Source organism: Myxocyprinus asiaticus, chromosome 50, assembly GCF_019703515.2.
Source record: "Myxocyprinus asiaticus isolate MX2 ecotype Aquarium Trade chromosome 50, UBuf_Myxa_2, whole genome shotgun sequence".
Lineage (NCBI taxonomy): Eukaryota > Metazoa > Chordata > Actinopteri > Cypriniformes > Catostomidae > Myxocyprinus > Myxocyprinus asiaticus.
The window spans coordinates 723,229-749,515 of NC_059393.1; the positions used below are offsets into that span (position 1 = coordinate 723,229).

Sequence of the window (26,287 nt, forward strand, 5' to 3'; positions counted from 1 at the left end):
ATAATTCTGAAACACGGCTGTTTATGAAATAGCATGATAAAAAATATCTAGCCATTGCTTCGGCCAATGTTTGGGAACTGTAATAAATTGTATACAATTATAGTATATGGGGAAAGTGGGGGAATCAAATTTATTTTCAAGTGAAAAGGTAAAGTTAGACCCGTGGGGTAAGATGCTCCCCTCAGAATTGGGGTTAAAGTCCCACAGTGACATGTTGTTGTGTTTATTGCTGCTAGTGTAATTTTACAATAATTATAATTTATGATGTTATTGTTCAATAATTCCATGCATTAGATGCTTGTTTTAAACATCTCTACTATTCATTATAACCTATAGGCCAATTGAGTCGAAATCAATCTGAATTCATAATACATTGTTCAGTTAATTATTCAACTTTAGTATGAAAATATATCATTAAAAATAATATTTGGTTTAGTATTTTACATTGAATGACAGTAATAGATGTATTTTATATATTCTGTAAAAATCAGATGACAACTGGGACAAGCTTTCCCTGCGGGGCTTATTGACCCATAGGAGTCATCTTGCACCAGCAGTGGGGTAAGATGACCTCTTTTCATAATTTTTAAGTTTGTGCTGACAACTCAGGTAGTAAATGTGTGTATTTTTCTGTGATTTAAATGTAAATGATGATAATGTTTCATCATATAAATTATCTAAATACTGTATGTTACAATTTAACAGTGAAAGCACATTGTTCTTAAGGTAATCTCCCCTTAAACACGTGACAACTTGCCCCAACCAGGCATTTATCAAAAAAAAAAAAAAAAAAAAAAAGAAAGAATAAAAGCCCCAGTCTTAATAATAACCATTCATTCATTACAATGCTGTAAAATGGTAATGAATGGTGAAAGGCTACTTGTACAATTTGGTACTTTTCTTGTGAGTTTTTAGGGATTTTTTTTTACTTTCTGTAAATGGACACCTTAAAACTTGTATCACAGAACTAGAGCATGAATCAACAGACAAATAGTTTAGTTTTGACTTCTGACAGCTGTGATAAACGTGTTGAGTGGCTTTCAGGTCGAAGTATTCTGCTTTCCTGTTTCCATATAAAGTCAAAATACAGTGTTGGGTGGAAACTCATGAAACATAATGAATGTGTGTGTGTGTGTTATCTCAGTCACGGCTGATGTCATGACTCATTCTTGGAGAGATCGTTGGCGCGTTTCTAGCGTTTATAACGCTCTATGAGGCGGATGACGCCATAGACAGTTCCAGATAAAACTCCCTGAGACGCACATGGATCAATAGTAGAGACGCAACACCGAACTAAACTCAACTGAACTCTGCTTAACTCTGGGGAACTCTGGGGAACAGGCTTTCCTTTCTGACAGCATGGAGATGATCGCGGGTGTGCAGAAGGTAAGAGCTAAAACTCATCCATATCGGTAAATGCGCAGTGAGAGTGTGCTAAATAGGTTGAAAGCTGAAGTGTTTTTGGGTTAAAGGAAACACAAACTGTTTGCGCAATAATAATGTTTGCTTAGAACATTAACGAACTGTCAAAGTCGAGACTTTAATTCGACAAACGTATGAGCAAATCAGACTTACTTAAAAGACTAAAATCTGGGTTGTGGCTTTACAGTCCCTTATTTTCTATCTGCAGAACTTCTTACACACGTATACAATGCATACAATACCTGAGAGTATGATCATCAATAAATGTATTTCATGTGTTGTAAGTGAACAAATCTGCCAATGGAACAAGACAAAATACACTTTTCAAGATATTCCAGATAGATTTTTTTTAAAGCACGTCTTTATCTTTTTTCTTCTCTCTCTCTCTCTCTCTTTCTCTCTCTCTCTCTCTCTCTGGTAATTCTAACTTTAATTTGTTAAAACATGCCTAAATCTTTTCTCTTTTACTTTTCTCAAGTAATACTAACTTTCATTTTTAAGTATGTGTATGTGTTTTTACTGGAAAACAAAGGATAACAGAGACACACAGAGCACATTGTCAGCTTCATTGGCACCTTTCATGAATGCAGCTGTTATTTCTGCTCCATTAAAATAGTTTCCTGCAGTTCAGTAGCACCTCTCAGTAGTACTTTATGACACTGACACAGAAGCGATTGTGTCTTCGGCTTCATATTCAATCCCTCTGTGTGGCCTCTGAATGCTCTTTCAAATGAATGGACCTGAGGATTCAGTTTCATACCATTTCTGCTCTTAATGCTTTTGATGCCAGCTGTTGGTGAAATAAGAATGCAAAGGCCACGCACACACTCAGACTGCAGAGATTTAGGATACAGTACAGGAGTCACTCCAGAACTGAATGCTAGGCACAGTAATAATAATGTTACCAATCGAATTTGTGTTCAGTTGATTGGCCAAGTAGTTCAAGTAGTTTATTTCTGTCATAAATGTAATTTTGTTTCTATAATATTGATTTTCAAGGTTTCATTTAAAATTGTTCCTCAGACAGAAGGAATTAACTTTGTTGCCAAAGGGAAAATAGTTTTAGCATGTCTGCATTGTCTGCTCTCATAAAAGTGTCTGTCCAGAGTCTTATCTCAGAATCAGAATCAGCTTTATTGCCAAGTATGCTTACACATACAAGGAATTTGTCTTGGTGACAGAAGCTTCCAGTGCACAAACAATACAGCAACACAACTAAATAAAAAGCAAATAGAAAATAGAAAATATAAGTAATATAAGTAATATATAAATACACAATATATATATATATATATATATATATATATATATACAGTGCTCAAATTGAGGGGGGGCTGGGGGGATCCGGGACCCCCCATAAGAAGTAAAAAATAGAAGATACTTATATTTTAGTAAAAATAATAATGACAAATCTGATTAAATTCATGCAGTGGATATGGTAAATTTCGTGAATTAATTATTTACAATAATTTATATGAAGTTTTTTTATAGGCTAGTTGTCATGTCTCTTTAAAATGTAAACTCCCCACCCTACATCTAAAGACCGCTAAGCGCATGACATCGTTGACATGACTGCTTGCTTGGCGCCGCTCCGGTGAAGCTAATTTTAGCTAAAAAATGGAGAATAATTAACCTCCACTGGCAGTCAAGAAGAGAAAGCTTCTTACTGACTTTTTTGAGGGGTATTTTCTCTCTCTCTATATCTTTCTACTATATCAATCCACTCCATGTCGAGGCTTTTGTATTCCTTGCATAAATTGGAAACATTTAAGCATACTCATTTTTCATTATTAAGAGGCCTGGTTCTACGGGGGTGCTAGAGATCGCGATGATAATGAGTGACAGCTTTTTAGTGATTATAAAGGGAGTGTTGTGTGCTTTCTGTGCTATATATAATCCATTCAGAATTTGTATAAAACTTGTTTTTCATGCTGCTAAGAGGAGGACCAACGGCCACGTACACACTGCAAAGTTTCGGGAAGTACACCCGCATATAAATGCGGGATTCACTCTTGAAATAGTGATTGACATATTGATACATAGCATTGTTTGTTCTTGAATAAAGCAGCCTTTTTGACTGAAATGGTTGAATAGTCTGCTGACTGACTCACTCATAACAGTCCCTTGCCGCCAACTACTGACGTAACAATGTAACTGCACTGAAATCGTTGAAAAATCCCCACCAACACTAACACACAGACTGACAGCCTGTCTTGTCACAATTGATATTTTTAATATCTAATAAACTAGTTTCATGAATTTAAACAAGTCTTTTGGAACAAACATTATTATCACAAAGTGTCACGTTTTGGGTCTGCTGCTTTGTCACCCTATAAATCCAGTATTACTTCGAGTAAGCCATATAAATGAAGTATAGTAGCTTATCTCTCTTTGTTATATGACATTGGACTGAAAATTTATATATATTTTTTTATTCTTTATCAACACAAAAGCCTGTTCTTTTATGTAAGTCTGTTTTTTAATAAATAGTATATAGTAATGCATATTATGATCAAATAAATATATTGTATATTTGTATAAATTGTATATTGCAACAGCTGATATCTCACACAAATCATGCGAAAGTTGTGTGTGTTTCAGGTCAATTTCTCTCAATTTGTGAAACATTCTCAGCAGTTTGAGTGTGTGATGCTAAAATACGGGACAAACGGCAACGCAATTTTTTCCATTAATTACGGGACAATTCCTTATTTTACAGGACGTTTGGCATATTTTGTTAATTAATTTTTCCTGATACTGCTTCAGCGTGAGGGTGACTTTCTCTCTCCACTCACTGCCATAAACTCCCTCAGTCGATGACGGCGGCGACAATGGTTGTCAGGGGCGGTGAATGGCAGAATTCAAGTGATAATGCACCAATTACAACAAAGAGTTTCCAGTTTCACAAAGCAGCATCCAATACAGTTAAAGGGAAACTAACGACAGTAGATTATGGACTTCTGAAGCAGCAAAACAAGTGGGTTTTACGCAAATATTGATCCTTAGAAGACGTTATATGCAAACAGCTGTAGGGCTTTACTGGTTGTTTAGATCAGTGTAACTATCAGAAATAATTGATAATTATTTCTTTAGTTATTAATTAATATTGAAATTAATTAATTGAATCTACTCATTAAAACCTCATATGAGGCTCCAGTAAATGTAGTGCGCTACGTTTAGGAGCGGGTTTGGTTATTAGCAAAAATTAATAGTTATCAAAGATAATTATTAAAATCAATAGAACATTGATGAGAATCAATGTTAGCTTTTTTTAATCCTTTAAATCAACAATTATCAAAGATAATCACTAATCATTAATATCAATGAAACATTAATTAAAATTAACACTAGCTTATTGATCCTTCAAATTCAACAATCATCAAAGATAATTATCAATTATCAAAAATCAATAGACTATTAATAAGGATTAATATTGCCGGGGCACCACCCTGGAATCAGGGACTAATAACCAGATAGTATAACACTCTCAATATTAGATTGTTTTCTTAGGGAAATTGACATCCGAAGAATAGCGATTTTCGGAAGAAAAAAAAAACAATGAATGAAGGCTTGAATCCGAGCACTGACATCTCGTCAGCATGTGACACAGGTGTATGCAAAACAAACCAAAACACTTCTCTTTGAAATATAACAAAGTTTATTTATGCAGTTATATCAATTAATAATTAATACAATGCAGTCAATAAACTTCCGACTTACAACTACAAACTAAACAGTGATATGATTAGATATGGAAATCAAAATAATCCTATAACACATGAGGGTGTGTGTGAGAGAAAGTGTGTGTGTGTGAGTGTGTGTGTGTAAGGAGGGATGCGCACAAAATGGCGGACGTGACTCTCGTGGAGAGTATGTCACGCGAGACTTCCGGCCAGAGAATATGGCCGCGAATGTGGGTGGAGAGAAACCAGTCAATGGCGTCTACCAGTTTACCGTGTGTATCCGCTTGTACGATAGCTTAGGGACAAAGCTGAGCTTTATCACGAAGCTATCTACTAGCCAAAGATGTGTGCGAAACTGTTTGTGAGGGGTCGCGTTAGTGTGTGTGTGTGGTTAGTACGAGAGAGAGAGAATAAAGTGACGGCCCCAAAGCCGATTTCGCGATCGTGGGAGAGAAAGCAGCTGTTAGTTTATCACTCAGAGATGCGGTGGACGGCTCGTAAACCATCCTGCGGTCTTTGATTCTTTAATGGATAAACTCAGTGTGCCGGTCTCACCCGCGATGGCGGAAATGCAAAACAGTCCAATGTGGTTGGACTACAACACAGCAAATCTCATTCATGATAATTAATACCTTGAGTATTAGCCGCAATGTGCGGACTCGGTGGTCCGTAAACTGTACAAGCAATAACCTTGATACACAAGAATAACACACTATAATATTCTATCTCTGCCCAGACGTAAACCTCTTACTTGAATCGTATGAGGACGTAGAATGTGTGTTCATCCGTCCTTTAACTCCGACTCGGTTCCTCGAGGCTCGGGTGATGACGGGAGGCCGTTTCCTCGCTCTGTCGGCGGGCGGTACGGCTGCTGATTCTCGGCGGGCTGGCGGAGAAATCAGCGACGTCAACTTGATTGAAGATGGAAGAGAAATCTTTTATCTCTTCACTTCTGCAGGCAAACGGATGAAGATGCAGATTGCTCAGCAGTCTCCTTCGGATCCGTTAGAGTGTTCGGTGGAACACAGAGTAATCTCAACTCATCCAGCGAGATTGAGATTGTATAGCCACAGTTTCAAGTCAGACATTACTTCCTTGTGCCACGAGGCTACACCTGAGAGCAGCGATGAGCTGCATCTACGCACAGCGAGCAAAGTTGCTGGAAGCAAATCCCGAAAGCATTTCAGAGTTATTTCTACTCCTGATGATGTCATGGTTGAGGGGCGTTCTGTCGTGTGCCTCATCCAATAGGAGTTGAGAGTTCGATCCTTTAGTGAGCAAGGCTTCATGGGATTTGTAGTCTGTTTTGGACTCCCTTTGTTTGAGTTTTGGTGCGGTTTTTATCAGTAAGATTTATGACTTTGTATTTGTGCCTGAGTTAGGTTTTACGACTGTGTTAGGCCTGCCTTTGTCTTCTATCTGAGTACATGAGGCCCAACACAGCCCTGGGTAAAAAGCATATGGCGTACACATATGTATGGCCATGACTACACCACTGGTATGTACAAATACAAATCTCTTATATACAGATAGTGCAAGGGAATGCAATGGCAGAAGAGGTAGGATATGTTGGATAAATATGTACAACAGTTAGTTCCGGTCCTCGAATCTGACTGGACAAGAGACGTTCCATGAGCACTGATGGTCTCACACCATCAGCACTCCGACGCTTCACTGTGTGTATCACTCTGCTTGTGTTTGTGCCGTTCTAAACTAAAGTGTAAGAGCAGTGTATAAGTGTTAAGAGCTACTATATGTGTCTCTTTTTACATGTATTTTTTTTTTACACTAGCCAGCAGGTGGTGGCAAAATATCATTTTTGAGTGTAATATGAGCCAGTTAGGTGATGTGAAGTGAATCCACATCAGCCAGTGTTTACATACAACAGCACTACATGATCGCTTGTATTACTACTACACTACTAAAACTAGGAAATAGCTTTAAACGGCTTTAAACGAACAACTTCAGCATTAAGGCTCATCACAGCTGAGAGACACAACAGACTGATTAATTACACAACTCAAGGTGCTTACCTCTTACCGGACTTTCCACATTGGAGAGGACGTGCTGTTTAAAATGGCGGAGAAGATTGCGGTTTCTATAGTGAAAGACTTTTGTGCACCGTCTACCGTGAAATAGGGAGAAATACCCCTGCTTGGACGGGTACTTTTCCACTGAGAAAGCTAATCTTCAGAAAGCTGACAGCATCTCTACTTGGGTGTGGCAACAGGTGATTGCACACGCTCCGTCTCTCTCTCTCTGTCTCTCTTTCTCTCTCTCACACACACACACACACACACATCCATCCTTGTTTATCCAATAACTTGTTAGAAACAGCACAAGCCGTGATACTATTTCTGAAGTGACATTTTTGAATTACTAACAAAGGCTTGGACACATCATTTGGTTTGAACTAGCAAAGGCAGATTCTGATCCGTTGCGTAAGAAAGTAGTTCCATGCACAAATGCGTTTTTATGACCGCACTCAGTTTTTCCTAATTTTTTTTATTTACTTGTTCATTGAACTGTTGTATATAAGCAATATCACACTCGCACTCATGCTATATGGCCCTAAATCATCACTGCTGTAGTTGTAGTGCTATATGGCCCTAAATCAGCACTGTGTAGGTTCATATCGCACTCTTGCTCGTGTGAAATTGCTTAAATAAATAGACTAAGCTGTGTATTGCACGTAATTATTCCTCAGTGGGGCAGATTTAACTGTTCATGAGATGGATCGCCTGGGGGGAAAAACTGTTCTTGTGCCTGATGGTTCTGGTGCTCAGTGCTCTGTAGCGCTGGCCAGAAGGCAACAGTTCAAAAAGGTAGTGGGCTGGGTGAGTGGGGTCCAGAGTGATTTTTCCAGCCCTTTTCCTCAATCTGGAAGTTTACAGTTCTTGAAGGGAGGACAGGGGGCAACCAATGATCCACTCAGCAGTCCAAACTGTCCTTTGTAGTCTTCTGATATCCGATTTCGTAGCTGAACCAAACCAGACAGTTGTTGAAGTGCAGAGGACAGACTCAATGGCTGCTGATTAGAACTGTATTAACAGCGCCTGTGGCAGGTTGAACTTCCTCAACTGGTGAAGGAAGTACAACCTCTGCTGGGCCTTTTTCACAATGGAGTCAATCTGGGTCTCCCACTTCAGGTCCTGTGAGATGGTAGTGCCCAGGAACCTGAATGACTGCACTGCTGCCACAGTGCTGTTCAGAATGGTGAACTGTTTTGAGTGTGTTCAGCTCCAGGTTGTTTTGATTGCAGCACACAGCCAGCTGTTCAACCTCCCTTCTTTATGCAGACTCATCGTCATCCTGGATGAGGCCGATGACAGTAGTGTCATCTGGAAACTTCAGGAGCTTGACAGAGGGGTCCTTGGTGGTGCAGTCATTTGTGTACAGGGAGAAGAGTAGTGGGGAGAGCACACATCCCCGAGGGGCACCAGTGCTGATCGTACAGGTGCTGGAAGTAAATTTTCCCATTCTCACTAGCTGTTTCCTGTCCTTCAGAAAGCTGGTGATCCACTGACAGATAGAGGTGGGAACAGAGAGTTAATTTAGTCAGGAGAATAGCTGGAATGATGGTGTTGAAAGCTGAACTGAAGTCCACAAAAAGGATCCTTGCATATGTCCCTGGTCTGTCCAGATGTTGCAAGATATGCCTGTTTGCTTGATAAGCAAACTGAAGGGGATCCAGAAAGGGTCCAGTGATGTCCTTCAGGTGGGCCAACACCAGTCTCTCAAATGACTTCATGACCACAGGCATCAGAGCAATGGGTCTGTAGTCATTAAGTCCAGTGATTTGGGGTTTCTTTGGGACAGGGATGATGGTGGAGCATTTGAAGCAGCAGGGAACTTCACACTGCTCCAGTGACCTGTTGAAGATCTGTGTGAAGATTGGGGCCAGCTGGTCAGCACAGGATTTTAGAAGTGGGTGAAACACCATCTGGGCCCTTTGCTTTCCTTGTCTTTTGTTTCCGGAAGACCCGGCACACATCCTCTTCACAGATCTTAAGCACAGGTTGAGTAGCAGGAGGGATAGGAGGGTGGATGCAGGAGGTGTTAATGTTTGTGTGAAGGTCAGAGCGGGTGTGGGGTGTGAGACTGGGGTTTTCAAACACATTACAGTAAAACATATTCAGGTCGCCAGCCAGTTGTTGATTACCTACAGTGTTAGGGGATGGTGTCTTGTAGTTAGTAATGTCTTTCGGGCCTCTCCACACTGATGTAGAGTTGTTAGCTGAAAACCTGTTTTTCAGCTTCTCAGAGGAGCTTCTTTTAGCCACTCTAATCTCTTTTGTTGAACGTTAAATAAGTACTAGTAGGAATGCACATATCCTCACAGAAACTGATATATGATGACTCGCTTGTGGAGGAATATAAACACTCACCAGAATAAACGAGGAAAAATCCCACGGTGAGTATAAAGGCTTACAGTTTATAAAGAGTGCTTTCAAATGAGGACAGCACATCTTCTTTAATGTTGTTACATCTGTACACCAACTTTCATTGATGTAAAAGCATGTTCCACCACCTCTCGTTTTCCCTGTTAACTCCGCAATGCGATCCGCTCTGAACAGCTGGAAGATGTAACGTGCTCTCCAGAATGGCCAGACGTTTGTGAAGCATAAGGCAGCAGAGTTTGAAAAGTCCTTGTTTATACGGGTGAGGAGATGTTGTTCATCTGTTTTGTTAGGAAGAGAGAGGAGATTTGCTAGATGAATATTCGGCAGCACTGTTCGAAAGCTGTGCTGTCGGAGCTTGACCAGCCCGCCGGCTCGCTTCCCTCGCTTTTTTTCCTAGCGTGCTTGGACAACACAGCTGCGCCTCTGACTAAAATGTCCAGCAAAACGTCCGAATAGTCAAATACTGGGAAAAGATTGTCTGGTATGTGCTGCCAAATGTTCAGCAATTTGTCCCTGTTAAAACTGATTGGAAATAAATTACTAAACACAGGACAAACAAACAAAAACAACAAAAGAATTGGAGAGCTCCACACCGAGGCTGCCATCTGCGGCGCCATCTTGAGAATTATCTCAATCTTACTCAAGCGCTTTAAATAGTAGACAGCCTTTGTTACATTGGTGATGTCTTAAATGGCCTTTAATTTTTACTCATTGTCATAAATTCCTCCTAGTTTCAGTTTCCAACCTAAACTCCATTACATTAATGGTTGTCTTTAGATGCCAGCCCGGGTCTGAACACTTTTCACACTGAAACACACTGAATACACATGAAGTACATATTTTAGGTTGACATTTTTACAAATGTATTAAATCTAAATACATTAGGTTACACCATGATCTATAATATAGATTACACCAAAAAAAAAGGCATAAATTTAGTAGAAATAGCTCCTTAAGGTAACCGTTGCAGGTTCTATAGTAATCATTTTTACATTTATTCCTTAGAACTTATTAATAACTAAAATATACAAACTAAAACTACGACTAAAATATACGAGTGATGTCACTGCACATGTAAAACCCCTTTTCTTAATGCTGAAGATCAGCAGTCTCTTCACACCAAAGCACATTTTATACCCAAAAGTCTGTTTTGGGGTATGACAGTATTTTAAAATCTACATACCCCTTTAGATTGTGTTTGATTTTTTAATAGTTTCCATGCAAATGATATAGATATAGCCTTGTTTTAATTACTAGTTGGCTATCAGTTAGCATGATTGACATGTGTCAGGGCTGAAGTGTGCAGCTGGCATATTTAATTTCATTATTTCATTATGGCAGACACTATGTGCCATGGCAAAATTGATGAAAGGGAATGTATAAACTGTCAAATGAATTTATAATGAGTGTATATAATTACTGATTAAGCTTTGGATAAAGCTAATTAAACTTTTCTATTTATATTTTTTTATTTCCACTATTTGCCATTTTATATTGTGTGCCATGAAGTGCAATGTCACTAGGCCTGTTGCAAATATAAAATAATTGTCTGATCACGGTTATTTAATCTAACCATGGTGATTTGGAATTTGAAGCGGAATTTGAAGTTTACTGTGCTTAAAATTTGAGCACATTTTATGCTGATATATACCATATAATATATGTGTGTCTCATAATCATTCATCTGAACTCTGACCATCTTAATGACCAGTGCTGGGTAGTAATGGATTACATGTAATCTGGATTATGTAATCAGATTGCAAAAACACAGTACTTGTAATTAGATTAAATTACATTGTAAAACACTTGTAATCAGATTAAAGTTACTTTTTGATTGAATATATGATTACATATTAATCAGGCAACAGCAGTAAATTGTTTATAATTTTGTTTGGCTGGTTTAAAAAAACAACAGTGTAAATGTGAAATGGACTAAGACAGAAGTTGACCAAAAAGAGAGACAGATATTTTAAGTATTGCAAATATTTTGATATTTAAAATATAATTTTTTTGTGTTATTCATAGGTTTTCTCAGGCTTTCTCAAACTTTTTTGAACCAAGGACCCCTTTCATGACACCAATTCCTTCACAGACCCCTGCTCCACACCCACTATCACAACAAACATGATATCATTTACTAAAAGTATCAAAATTAGCTAATTGAGTTTCAGTAAATTTAAATACATATGATATGAAGCTTGCAGATTGGCCAAGCACTGCTGTCCTGTTGTGTGAGGCTTCTGTGTACAAAACGAACTTACAAGTGAGGAATACAACAACACAGGCAATTCATATCAAAGAGAGCACGAACAATCACCAGAAGATGAAGTTAAGGATACAGTCCGTTGCTCAGATGAGATTTTAGCACCGTCTGCAGGATGACGAAACATCAGAGAACACTATAAAATCTTAACAGTACTGATTTTTTTGTAAATAATTATAATTTCCCTCTAGCATGAGTAAAGCACCATATTCTTCTGAAGAAAAATAAACAGTTGAGGATTGATTCATTCTTTTTATTCATATAAACTAATTAAACAAAAGTAATGATACAATAAAACAATTTAATCATTCTTTATTGTGTCAAATTACTGTCATTGTTAACTGTCACTTTTTGCTTTTTACAAATAAAAGGAAGTAAGAGAGAATAAAAAGTTCTCATAAGTATTCCTAAATAAAGGCTGTCTTTTCCGTTCAGCAGCGAAAAGGACGCAATTTATTTTCACATAAATGACAGTTATAATGAAGTGGACAATTACATATACTGCATAAATGCTATGAAATGAACTAATATTGGCCACTGTTAGACAGATGGTATGGTTAAAATAAAGGTCACTGTGTTAGGAAATGTATTATCGCATTTGACATGAAGCTGGATCATCAATAGTCATATTATTCTAACTTAAAATATGACAGTAGCATACTGTATATAGCAAGATTAACCAAAATAATTATAAGTATATACAGTCAAAAACAGGGAGCTTGCTAATCAGCTGTGGCGCTTGAATATTCATGCTCAATATAACTTGAAATGCACGTTGTTAAACCTCTTTTCTTTTTTACTGGATGAAGTAACAGCTCCATGTCTCATTGTTTGATGGAACAAATCATCCTGTAAGAAAACTCCTGTAAAAACACGTGTGAAGAGTAATTGAAAAGTTGTGGTGCTCAAAATTATTTTTTTTGGAAATTCAGTTTGAAACGATCTTCCAGCGTGACTGTCACAATTGTTCTCCCTTCGAAGTGCCCTCCGAAGGCAATATTTATGATGTTTGAACACAGGATTGGCTTCATTTTCACATAGAAAAGGTGAGTTATTTTATTATTTACAAGTGAATATCTTTGTTACAACATTTTCCAAAGAGAAATTTCACATATGGCTATATATGTAAAACACAATATACATGTTAATGGTTTTCACTGATATAAAAAGTTATCTGTACTGTACATACAGTATATGCAACATATCTGCAATTCTTTGAGTGTAGTGTCAGAAAAGCACTATGTAAGTGTAATATTCATTCATTTACATACTTCAAAATATTACATTTTCATATAGGTATGTAAAATATAATTTCTCAAACCATAGTATAATTTCTATAGCCAATCTGCCCAAATAAATGAACAATAATTGTAGAAATATACATGTATGGACATATATCTGATTTCTGTTTGGGATTACATGTCAGTGTAAGTGGTTTTGTGTTTATTGTGAGGTTCACAGAAGTAGAATAGAAAAGAATATGGAATATTCTCGATTGGCTATGTTATAGAAAACAAATGTATACTTCTTGTTTGCAAAAGTCTTTCAATTAATGTTTGCAGGGGGAACATAGACCAAGGTAGGAAATTACACAAAATGTTTATTAACTCAAGTTATGTCAGTCAGATGAAATAATAGAAAATACAGTAACAAACTGTATTTAAAAATGAAAAAAGTAACCAAACATTTTCTGAATTAAATGTTCTCTGACTTTGATGCATTCTGCTTTGATGTGGATTCAGTGGATCATCATCATCAGCACGAGCATGCACCTGAGCATGACCCCCTCTTCCTGCTCAGGAAGTTGAACAAATATCCAGGACTGCAATGTTGTGACTGGATATTTTGTGGAGTTTTGGGGAAAGTCAGCATGTTGTTCATAAGTTGTAACAGCAAATGTGTTACTGCTGTCACAGTCTTGCTGACTGAAGACTTGCTGAGCCCCAGGCCATCACCAACCACCTCCATAAAACTTCCAACAGCATAATAACGCAGTGCAGCTAAGAGCTAAGAACATAAATTATATTATTATTTTATTATATTCTCTCTTAACAACTTACTATCAACCGACAGCCTGAATGTCAATACAGTACAATACAACCTACTGTACATTCTATATATACTACTATATATACTTTTTTTCATTTTTATTGAATAATGTGTATTTTGGTATATGTCTCATCACTGTCACGACTGCTATGTTGATCGGAACTGCACCCAAGAATTTCACACACCATTGCACTTGTGTATATGGCTGTGTGACAATAAAAGTGATTTGATTTGATTTGATTTGAACTGCACTGCTGGACTTAAGGCGTAGTTTCTTCTTGTGGCCCTTTGAAGGTGTGGTTTCACAACCTGCAGTAATTCAAGGATCTTGGTCCTTGGAAGCTGGAATTTTCTTATGATGACATCATCAGATAGAGAGTCGAGTGGGGTAAAATTTGTCCTTATGTAGGCATTTATGTACACTGCCTGACTTCTGCGTCACCTTCTGTGCTCAAGCTGTAGGATTCTTTGTAAAGCTGCCATTGTTGAGCATTTGAAACACACATAGATACTGTTTTTATTAGGAGAGTCATTAATACACCTGCTACTGATGCACCTGAGGGATGATAGAAACACATTGTTGACTAATAATCAGTAATAGGGCACAGCTTAATTTGATTATCAAATTATTGTATTAATCTGTTAATGGGTTTTTGGTTTTAAAATAGGCTGCTTTCTATTTTTTTCCCATAGTTTTCATGCTGTGGCTTGGGAAAACTGAGAAGGCCTCTCTTTAGAATTGTCTGAGGATTTAAATAAAGGATGATGGCTACTATCTTGTGTATTGAGAAAATCTTTACATAGCCAGCTTTAGTTACTTGACTGTTGTAGTGTATGTGATGGTGGGTCATCACTGCAAAACAATAAAGGTTTGTATTTCATTTCATACATAAGATTAGTAATCACACTTACAGTTTATCATTTATTAATGACATTATTCTGGTAGTTGATACTTTGCATGACATGAGTCACACAATAATTGCTTACATTTGATCTGGCATTCCAATGCTACTGTGATGCTCCAAGTCACAAGTATCACCTATTATGTGCTCATTTCTACATTTTAACTACTGGATGAATGCCCTGTGTATTAGAAAAGCACTAACTCAAAACACATATTAAAAAATGACGGATATTTTTGGTCATGAAATGGAATTATGTTTTGTATTTAAATTCAGATTGTGAAGGGTTTTAACTTCTCTGTCACTGAAAAGCAACTTGAAAATCGTATGTTTGTTGCCATACAGCACCACACAGCTTCGCCAGAGCCCCATTTGACAGACCCCGTCTGTATCTTTCACTCCATATATAATTAATTCTATATCTCTCATTGTGTCAAGAATAAAAGTGGCGTTCTTATTGGTTTTTAAAAAGTGTGCATATGTATGTGCTCAAGTGCCCTGAAGGTAAGTGGGAAACCCCACTATTGCAGCTCAATGCTGTGACAGGTTGCAATGAAAACAAACACACTAGCAACAGAGGGGCGTGTGAAAATAAAGCGAAACAACAGAGAACAGAAAATAACAGAAGTAGACCACAGATGCCATGTTCGTTATTTACAGCAGCGTCGTGGGGAAATAACGTTGCTGTGGAGCTGCTTACTGACCGAACCGCTTGTATACTGTAGTAAAGAGTACGCCACTTACAAAGTGCATATAAATGTAAATGTCTATGTAAGCAAAGACACTAAGAATGAGGGAAGGAGGACACTGGGACAGGGTGCTTCAGGTCTCAGGTGAGCTTTTAATCAAAAACTTTGGGTTAACACAGTCACAACACCGCAACTTCTCTTTAAACTCTTTAGCGTCACAGGCTCCTAGTCACAGCCTCTTAATCATCACACAGTCTTTATCACAATTCTTTAACATCACAACTCAGTAGCTTATAATAAATCATAAATGTTAAAACGGCTTGCCAGAAGTCATGAACATTTAATCTCATTCTCTACACATAATGTTTAGTCGTTGACAACAAACAAGTGAAGCTGCAAGTATTAGATCAAGGATCTATTTCTAATACTTAATCTAACCCATAAAATTGACTTTCGTTTGTGTAACATAATCCTAATAAATCAACCTGTCAAATTAGAATATATTTTTTTACATGAAAAACACCAGTTAACATTCAAGACATTGGTCCACTTTTGTCAGAGCAAACACACACACACACACACGATGGAATTAGTCTTGTTCAACAACCATTATAAATTAGATAAATGACAAGTAACTAGATTATTTGTCTGAATAAAATTCTCCACCATTAAACTCATAATACAACATCTCGTTGTATCTGCTCACAATTTCTATTGTAAGGAATTAGCTTTAAAAAGGGAATTATAATTAATAGAATTATGAGTAATATTCTCATGACTTATTGAAAATAATATTACACATATTTAGGTATAGCTTTGAACGAAATCTTTTAAAAACAGGGATGAGATTATTTATCAAAATATACCACAGTCAAACTTTACTGCTATTCTAAACATCAAACTAATCTAACACATATAACATGAAACAGGTTAGTGAGTAGTGACAGAAATAAATGATCAGTACAGAGAAAATGAACTTTATGGAGTCTGTTGACAATGTCTTAAGAACCATTTATCCTTCTTTGAGTCTACATCGATTTGCATTCGGATTACCCAAAGTATTTAACTAATACACCAGCACTTTGAGCAAAAGTCTGGAGATGTACTTGCGTTTCCCTGCATTGCGTTTCTTTGTGTTGCTTGGTTCTTTGGCTCTTTGTAGAAAGATCGTTCCGTCGATGCTTTGGACCTCTGTTATGAACGCTGATAGTTGTTGTCTCATTGGATGATGAAGTGGGCTTTGAAACGAGGCCTTCTGCAAGGAAGACTCGCGACTCCCGTTGGGTGTGTGAACCGTAGAGCAGAGAGTGAGAGGCTTCCTCGGGACTTTTGTGTCCCGAGTTTTCCTTGGACTCTACATGGTACGGAGGATCTGGAAGAAGCACGAGGGCCGAAGAAGAAGGGCAAGAGTGGCAAGTGGAAGAGTGACAAGAGGAAGGCAAGAGAGAGCATGTTCTTCCTTTTTAGGAATTTTGAACTGAAATTGGCTGCACCCCAAAAGGTGTTCTGAGCCAATCAGAAGTGGCTGTTCAAAGTCACATGGTCAACTGGTCTGTCCTTTTCAAAAGTGATTTACAGTCCTTTGTGTGGAGAATTCCCGCTCAAAATAGTGAATGTTTAATCGTGAACTTTTATATCTTGAAAACGTTGCAAGAAACATGACATTCGTTGTCATCAAAATTCGCTACGTAAACAAGCAAACATTTGCATACCAAACATGACACACTTTCATAAATATTATACCTTGAATAGTTACCATTCTTAGTAGAATGAGATGAATCATACAAGATTGATGATTATAATCATCAATTTGTTAGTTAGAAGTGATTACAAATCACTACACATATTTTAAAAAGGTACATCAGGCTATAATCATTAATTTGTCAGTTATAAAAGTAATCACAGGTCAAAGTAATTTTCAGATTATCTAGCCAGGCCAGGCATGGTGTATATCTCGGTCCAAATGCACTCTGTGCATTCCAGAGGATTAACTTCAGTAACATACTGTAACTTTGTGTGAAATGTTCCTGGATTAAGATGAAATGTCTTAGTATTAGAATCGTGCAAATCTGAGGGTCTTTGCAAGGAAACCTTTCAAAGTGGAGCCTGTTTTAGCTCTGTGTGGAAGTTCAGAAGGTCATGCTGAGGGTCTCTCTGACCAGTGACCTTTTTTCTTTAAATCATGCCGTTTCATTCTCTTTGACCATTTTATTGTCCAAAGGCAGGCCTTCGCTAGGTTTGTTGGTGCCTGGTCCTTTAATTTATGATGTCGAGGAATTTCAGGATTAAAAGGCTGATTTCCCTAGATTCAAATCATATTGCTACAATTCTTCTGCATCTCATATCCTACACTTCTATTGTTTTATACTGAGCTAAAGATATGTTCTATTGCTTAACCCAGGAATAAATGTATTATATACTGTATATTAAACTGTATGACACTGACCTTGTTGATGCATTAAAACACAATGGAGCTAAAGCTCCAAAGAGTTTTATGCAATATTTTCCGAGACCATGTCATGTGATTATGGCCACGTCTACAAATAGCCATTAGCGTAAGCAGCATAATTGCAGAATGTAAACATCACTAACTAAAATGCATAATTTAATGGAAAAAGGACATGAATAAACAAGGTGGTTCAGCTATAACCTCGTGGGGGCCCGGTTTTGGCCTGCAGATTAGACTTTGAGTACCACTACCCTAACACTACCCCTAAACCTAACCCTCACACAAACAGCATTTTTTATATTTTCAATGAGACATTATTTAGTATGTTTATTTAGCCGTTTTCCCTGTTGGAACTGTTGGCTTCCCCCCACAATGTCAGAGATTTCAGGTTTTATTGTCCTTGTTGGGACCTTTGGTCCCCAAAATGTTTGCAGAACCTGACACCTAATACACATACTGGCAGGTATCATCATGGGGCAAATATGTCTGTTATTTCCAGAGGCTTTTAAAGGGCTTTAACTCCATGGTTGCGTGTAGTGTTGTTTTGTTTGTTGTCTTTTTGTGTTGTTATTTTTGTCCTATCTTTCATCACAGAGCTTAATAAGCATGTGTATGGAGTGAGAATAATGCTTGGCACTTTGTTATTATGGCTCTTAGGATACTTGTGGAGAGATTTCAGGTGGATGCGTGTGCTGTTTGTCATCACCTGTGTGTCTTTCGCTGTTGTTCTGTGTAAACACAAACTCTGCTGATCTACACTCAGAAACATGACAATGAAAACCATCACATAATCATCATTCAAGGATTCTCCTTTATAATAGTTTGTGGACTGACTGATGTGAGTCTATAGTTTGAGTGTTCAAGGGTATATCTCTTACAAACACCTACAGGTCATATTTCACCCAATAACAAAAAAAAGAAATTATACTCAATATTACATTAAAAAAATTAAGTCCATTTTTAGGATCATGACTGTTTTTTTTATTGACATTTTCTTTCATTACAAATAAATTTTTCACCCAAAAATTACAATTTCTGTCATAATTTACTCATCCTCATGTCATTCTAAACCCATATGACTTCCTTTCTAATTCATAACACAAAAGGTGATGTTTTAATGAATATTCAACAGACAGAGTTATGTATATTATCTTTCTCACCCCTCATTGAGTTAACACGTATGCACTTTTGCTGAGAATTTGTATTGTCTTTTTTTATTTATTTTTTTATTTTTTTAAATTTTTTAATTTGAAATGCCCAATTCCCACTACTTAGTAGGTCCTCGTGGTGGAGCAGTTACTCACCTCAATCCGGGTGGTGGAGGACAAGTCTCAGTTGCCTTCGCTTCTGAGACCATCAATCCGCGCATCTTATCACGTGGCTTGTTGTGCATGACACCGCAGAGACTCACAGCATGCGGAGGCTCATGCTACTCTCCACGATCCATGCACAACTTACCACGCGCCCCATTGAGAGCGAGAACCACTAATCAAGACCATGAGGAGGTTACCCCATGTGACTCTACCCTCCCTAGCAACCGGGCCAATTTGGTTGCTTAGGAGACCTGGCTGGATTCGAACTCGCGACTTCAGGGTGGTAGTCAGCGTCAATACTCGCTGAGCTACCCAGTCCCCTGAGGCTGTATTGTCTTGAAAAGCAGCAAAGGTGTTTCACGTTTACTGTTAACATGTGTACTCAAGTGAGCTGATTACATTGGTGATGACATCGACGGAGTCATGGGAAAGAGTTTCTGGGTCTGCTGTGTGTGACTGTGAGTCAGTTTATGTCTGAGTTTGTCATGACTGTGAATCTGTTGTAGCATGTCACTGTTTGTCTTTGAGAAAACGTTTTGTGTCCTGTTGCTTCACACACAGTCCACTGAAGCAACATTGGTAATGTTCAACTTCCTGTGATGTGTAAATAAGTAATCATCTGCTTTCATTCTATTTGTGTGTGAGAATTTGAATTTATTATGATCTGAATATTAATATAGTGGGCATTGGGCACATCTAGAAATGTGTAGATGGAAGTGTCTTAATTATTGGGGGTGCTCATATGGGCAGCATCAGTTTGAATCTGATTTGTGCCTCTAATCCTGATCCAGTTCCCTCCTCTTCTGCTTATTTGTTTTTATCTCTACACTACACTGTGAATAAAGTGCAACACAAGTTCAAGTTCAAGTGTATTTTTTATTGTCGTTTAACTATATACAGTTAGTACAGTACACAGCGAAACGAGACAACGTTCCTCCAGGAACACCTTCGCTCCTGAAGACAAATCTCTCTTTTTGTCATAGGGGGATTGATTTTTAACAATAAACCTTTAAAGACAGACCTTCTGTGAACTCTGACATTGTTAAGCAATGGTAGGTAATATGCTTCTGTTGAAGCCATCTGTCCAAGTTATTTCAACGTCATTTTTTCAATTAATTTATATTTTTCAAGTGAATTGGCTTCATTTAGCCAACGTAAAGCAGGAATGATGGGGGAGAGCAGGGATAAAACACTTGCTGGCTTTCCCTCATTTATTCAGGAAATGTTTACCTTAAAGTTTTAAAATCATTGACCTGTCAGTTGTCATTAACAATGTCATTAGTTGCCATTATTTATCACGTGTTGATTAAATTTAAAACATAATCAAGTTGTAAACAAATAAACTTTTAAATGAATGAAGCTTGAAAAGAGATTTTTTAAATGCATGTAACATACTATGTTTGTGATCCAGACAACTTCTTTTGTGATCAAAATACAGGTACATATCTAATTCACAGAATGAGCATTTCATAAACTAAATTTTGTGAAATGGGTGCATGTCCACGAAAGGTGTTTTCTGTTAGGCAGATGCTATTTGCACCCTGGTGCAAATAATGGTATATGCTATTTACACCCCAGTGCAAATAGTGGCAAATAATATTTTCACCCCAACTCTGGTGCAAACAGTGTCAGATACTATTCGCAACCATATTTAAATACTAACATACAGTATGGGCAGTGTGTTAATTGTGTTTATTTAGACACACTACATTAACCTCTACCCCTAAACCTAATCTTAACCTTCCCTTAGAAACAAATAACCTTCATAGGTTATTTATATATTATTAGTAATACAGTGATGCAATGTACACACAATCGATGCAGAGCTGCGGGAACGAGTGCGATCCAGAGACCACGCCACCGTATCATACAGTTCTCTGCACTCCCCGACATTCACCATGACCAAATCACTGTATTGAAATCAACATTTATATAATTTTTTATCAATTATTTTAAGTAGCATTAAAGGAAATATTAAGAGTGGAAACAGGACAAAAAGAGTTGGACAAAAGGCGGATTCAAACCACGGTCGCTAGAACAACAGTACACATTCAGACACCTTTTTTACACCCCACATCACTGCAGCGACATCTATTGGTTAGGTTGTCTTATATTTCTTTGGTTCCACCAGACTATTGGGGTGCAAATAGCTGCACTGTGTGGCAGATGCTATTTACACCGGGTTCTTGTTATCCAGGAAATGCAAAGTGCAATTATGTCCATGAAATGGAAGGAACTTTCTGTACATGAAATGCATTTAATTGTAATTGCATGTTATCGTGAAATACTGCATTTCATGTCAAGTAATTAATTTAGACCATGAAATTAGACATTTTTCACTTGGTGGCCCACAAAAATATGGCTGCTGCGAGGTTCACAGGTGTGTTTGAAATCACCTGCGCATCACAGGGGAGGAAATGGAGGGGGAAAAGCCACCAGGCTGGACGCTTTATGCTTCTTGTAGACTTCTGAACCCCCTTCAAATCAGATCACACATGTTTGCTTTCTTTATTGCAGACGAAGTGGACACGTTTGAAATTCAGTATTTTATTTTAATACAAATAAAGGATTCAGTCATTCTCAATGCTTTATGGAATTGTAGTTCTGTTTCTGCAACACTAGCAGCACTGAATCGAATTGCAAAAATAAATATTTTTTTCTAAACAGCTTTCTGAATACACCACTCATCTGCTGTTGTTCAAATAGTCAGCGGTTCTGAGCGGGTCGCTCAAATTAAACACAGGAATTTTTATAGCACCACAGAGACGTGTTTACAGCAGGGGTCTCAAACCACCGACCATGGGCCAAAATCATCACGCAAGATTTCATATGGCCCGCGTAAGTGTTAATAGTTTATCCTCAAATCCTGCAATTTTTACTTTCTGCATTTTGTTTTGGTCTTTAAAGTTCTCTTATAGGATTATTAAATAGCCTAATATATTGCTGTCTTTACTGGAAGCAGTAAACACACATAACATTATGTTATGTCCTTATGTATTTAAATAACTTCTCACCATTACATAAAAACAGCTTGTGATGGGGGCCTGGGTATCTTAGCGAGTATTGACGCTGACTACCACCCCTGGAGTCGCGAGTTTGAATCCAGGGTGTGCTGAGTGACTCCAGCTAGGTCTCGTAAGCAACCAAATTGGCCCAGTTGCTAGGGAGGGTAGAGTCACATGGGGTAACCTCCTCGTGGTCGCTATAATGTGGTTCTTGCTCTCTGTGGGGTGCATGGTGAGTTGTGCGTGGATGCCGCGGAGAATAGCGTGGGTCTCCACACATGCTACGTCTCCGCGGTAACGTGCTCAACAAGCCACGTGATAAGATGCGCGATAAGATGAGATTCGTCCTCCGCCACCCGGATTGAAGCGAGTCACTACACCACCACGAGGACTTAGAGCACATTGAGAATTGGGCATTCCAAATTGGGGACAAAAGGGGAGAGAAAAAAAACAACAACAAAAAAACAGCTTGTGATGTTTCAGGTCTCAAAACAGGACTGCTGCTTCCTATAGGTCTTCCATTCTCATTGAATACAATATCAGGGATCCATACTCCACTGAACATGCAGAGCAGTCTGCAAAGTTCATGGGAGAGATGAGTCGCCCAACTCCAAAACATCTGTCCATGCATCAATGACTGTAGGCTATAACTGCGCCAATCTAGCACCACAGCAAAATAAATAATTTTTATTGTGAAATGTAGAGTGACAAAACATCCTCTTTTTCACAGACATGTCCTCTTTTTTGGACTTGAAAAAGGCATCCAACTGGGATTTCAAATATATATTTAATTTCAAAACTGGCTAAAAATATCCAGGATTTGTCTTTGTCATCACTGATGTGCTTTCTACAGTTAGGACTATTCTACATGCTTGGTACTGTGCATCAGTTTTCATGTGTTTATGTGTCCTTATGTGATTATTCTGGCTGATGGCAGCAGAGCGTGCACTTTCTCTTTCTCTCTCTCTCTCGCTCGCACACTCATGAATGATAAGATAGAACACCTAGTTCATCATACTCATTAGAGACTCAGTCTCTATTCACATACTATCAATACTAACTATTGTCTGACAAGCACAAAACATGTCAGCCAAAGGAGAGATTTTCAAAAAAATTTGATCTTCAGGGAAGTTCACCTGGGCATAGCAGGAGGACGAAAAATTTTGGAGGTTATCAAACTAAATATTTTTATGTGCATTTGATGTAAATGAGACTTTTACATTTTAAGGGATAGTTCACCCCAAAATGAAAATTCTCTCATCGTTTACTCACCCTCATGATATCCCAGGTGTGTATGACTTTCTTTCTTCAGCTGAACAAATTTGAAGGAAAATAGAGAAATATCTTAGCTCAGTAGGTCCTTAAAATGCAAGTGGATGGTGATCCAACATTTGAAGCTCCAAAAATCACAGACAGTCAGCATAAACGTCATCCATACCACTCCAGCGGTTAAATTAAAGTCTTCTAAAGTGATTTGATCACTTTTGGTGAGAAAAAGATCAATATTTAAGAACTCTAAATCATCACTTCCTGTCAGCAGCAGTATGCACGTGTGAGGTAATCACGTTGGCATGTTCATGCGAGAACTGACGCACATGCGACACGCAAGCAAAAGCAGCACTGTTTACAACCGAGTAGGAGGAATGTTTCACAGAATCTTTGTTGGTTTTGTTTTAGATCTGTATTTGTATCTGTTTCTTTACTCTAGGGCTGAAACGATTAACCGACGTTATCGACAACATCGACAATAAAAAGTTGTCGACAAATATTTTCGTTGTCGTATAATCTTTTAATCTCATTTTACGTAACATGAGATCACATTAAACTCTAATGACGACATGTGAGAGGAGCACTGCAGCTTGCGGTTGACTGAGGAGAGGAAGAATTACACAGATCACAGTCCAGATGACCTCTAAACTTTCCAAACAGCTTCAGGTGATGTAGATCGCAAAGTATGAGGGAATTATAATGCAAAAATACAAAATAAGTAAATACAGAAGCACTCTCATTGTGGAATAAGTGGAGCTGGAGCTGCCGCTCCACTGAAGCAAAACTTGCGTGTTGAGCGTCTTTAAAGGAAACACCCCGGCGTTACATCTTTAATGCCGTTATATTTAATGCATTATAGCTTTATTAAAGTTAAAATAATACTGTTGCAGATCATGTAAATAACTACAAACTCTGAAACTGGCATTTCTCTCTGCGGTCAGCGCCTCTTCTATGAGTTGTGTGAAGTGTCCCAATATAAGGGGGAGAGATTGAAACTGCACCCAGCTGATGCACACTCTGTTACGGGGACGCTCATCCCTCAAGTGTGCGCTTGCTGCAGCTAGATTATAACGTAATGACTCGCGACATACTGAATCATAATATTTGTGTCATTGTGTTTCTTATCGTGAAGAAAATTGGGAATACGCAGCTCTATTAATGAGAGAGAGTTTGTTTTTTGTGAGTTAAAGATGGATTGAAGTGAACAGAAAGGTGAGATAGGGTAGACTTCGTCCCATGATGTACTGCAACAAAATACGTTTTTGATTTTTCTTGTTTTGGCTTGTTTTCCAAATTAATATCTAATACTCCTTTAAAACAACATAAATTTTCTTTAGCAGCTATACTGCAGAAGAAAATTTTTTGAAAATTGGTTCAGACCGTGTGAACTCAGCATTCTCGCTATTACGTCACATGCATATACTGCTGCTGACCAATTTATATTTAAAAAGTACTTAAATATTTATCTTTTGCATACCAAAAGCAATCGTTTCTCTTTATAAGACACTAATTTAACTGCTGAAGTCATATGGATGACGTTTATGCTGACTCTCTGTTGTTTTTGAAGCATCAAAAGTTGAATCACTATCCACTTGCATTTTGAGGACCTACTGAGCTAAGATATTTTTCTATTTTTCTTCAAATGTGTTCTGCTGAAGAAAGAAAGTCATGCACACCTGGGATATCATGAGTGTGAGTAAATAATGAGAGAATTTTCATTTTTGGGTGAACTTTCCCTTTAAAGGTGGATCCCTATCTATCACTCACTCGATGTTGTGTCGATGTAGTGACATTAGGGGTCACTCTTGGGAGCCCGAGACACCTCTGGTCTTTGATAAAAGGCCAATGAAAATTGGCGAGTGGAATTTGCATGCCACTCCCTCGGACATACGAATATAAAAGGAGCTGGTATGCAACCACTCATTCAGATTTTCTCTTCGGAGCCGAATGGTCATGCTCACTGAGCTGAATTCTTACTGTTCATTCACTTCTGCTGGATCTGACGGCACATTTCAGCGGCTTCTCCCTCCTCTGCACTGGTGCACTGCAGAGAACGCCCCTGGGCACTTAGGCAGAAAAAAGATAGTATATTTTCTGAAAGAGTATATTTCTCTAAGAGTATATTTCTCTAAAAGAGTGGCACACATGGAATGTCTTTTTAAAGACGCGTCTTTTTAAAGATGCCTTTCCGATTGTGTGTGTTATTCCTGGTTGCGGTCATTATCTCTCAACTTCAGACGGTCATGATCGCTGTCTTTCGTGTCTGGGCGTGACCCACATGGAGGCAGCGTTCGTGGATGGTTCATGTTCTCACTGCGAGAACATGACCATGGCAACATTGCAGTCGCGGCTTGCTTTCGTAAGACCCTTCTACCTACGGGCACTGGGGGTGATTTGGGGACCCCAATGGGATCGCCTCCGCCTGGTATCCCCCCGCAGACCTCCCATTCCCCAGCACGCTCGTCTGGCCTGATCAGTCTTCCGGATGAGTCCGCCGGCTCATCTCACGGCGAGTCTGGCCTCTTGTTCAGAGCCCGCGAAGCTGATGAGCTCTCGAGCGCAGCATTGGAGAGCGGGCTTGTCCAGTCGGATGCAGAAGCCTCAGCTGGGCTCCCCCCTTCAGGGACGATTGCCCAGTCACAGGCTGATGCAGAGATGATGGAAATGCTTTCCCGGGCGGCCACAGGTGTCGGACTAAAGTGGAACCCTCCTCTCTCCCCTGAACCCTTGCAGCTCGATGATTGGTTCCTGGGCTCGCAGCGCCGCTCAAAGCAGCCACGCCCTGCTCCAGTGCCTTTCTTCCTGGAAGTGCACGAGGAGCTGACGAAATCATGGAGGGC

The 26,287-nt window shown here is 38.5% G+C and overlaps 1 protein-coding gene across 2 annotated transcripts in view; it reads left to right on the plus strand.

Moving 5' to 3' along the window:
* Positions 1-821: 821 nt before the first annotated feature.
* Positions 822-26,287, plus strand: part of lmcd1 (LIM and cysteine-rich domains 1) — a 56,271-nt gene continuing 30,805 nt past the window's right edge. The window contains exon 1 of one of the 2 annotated variants that reach the window (XM_051694538.1): positions 822-1,386. In XM_051694538.1, the coding sequence (XP_051550498.1) occupies positions 1,360-1,386 (27 nt within the window). In that variant the 5' untranslated portion in view covers positions 822-1,359. The remainder of the gene's footprint in view (positions 1,387-26,287) is intronic. The other variant, XM_051694537.1, reaches the window with a different exon arrangement.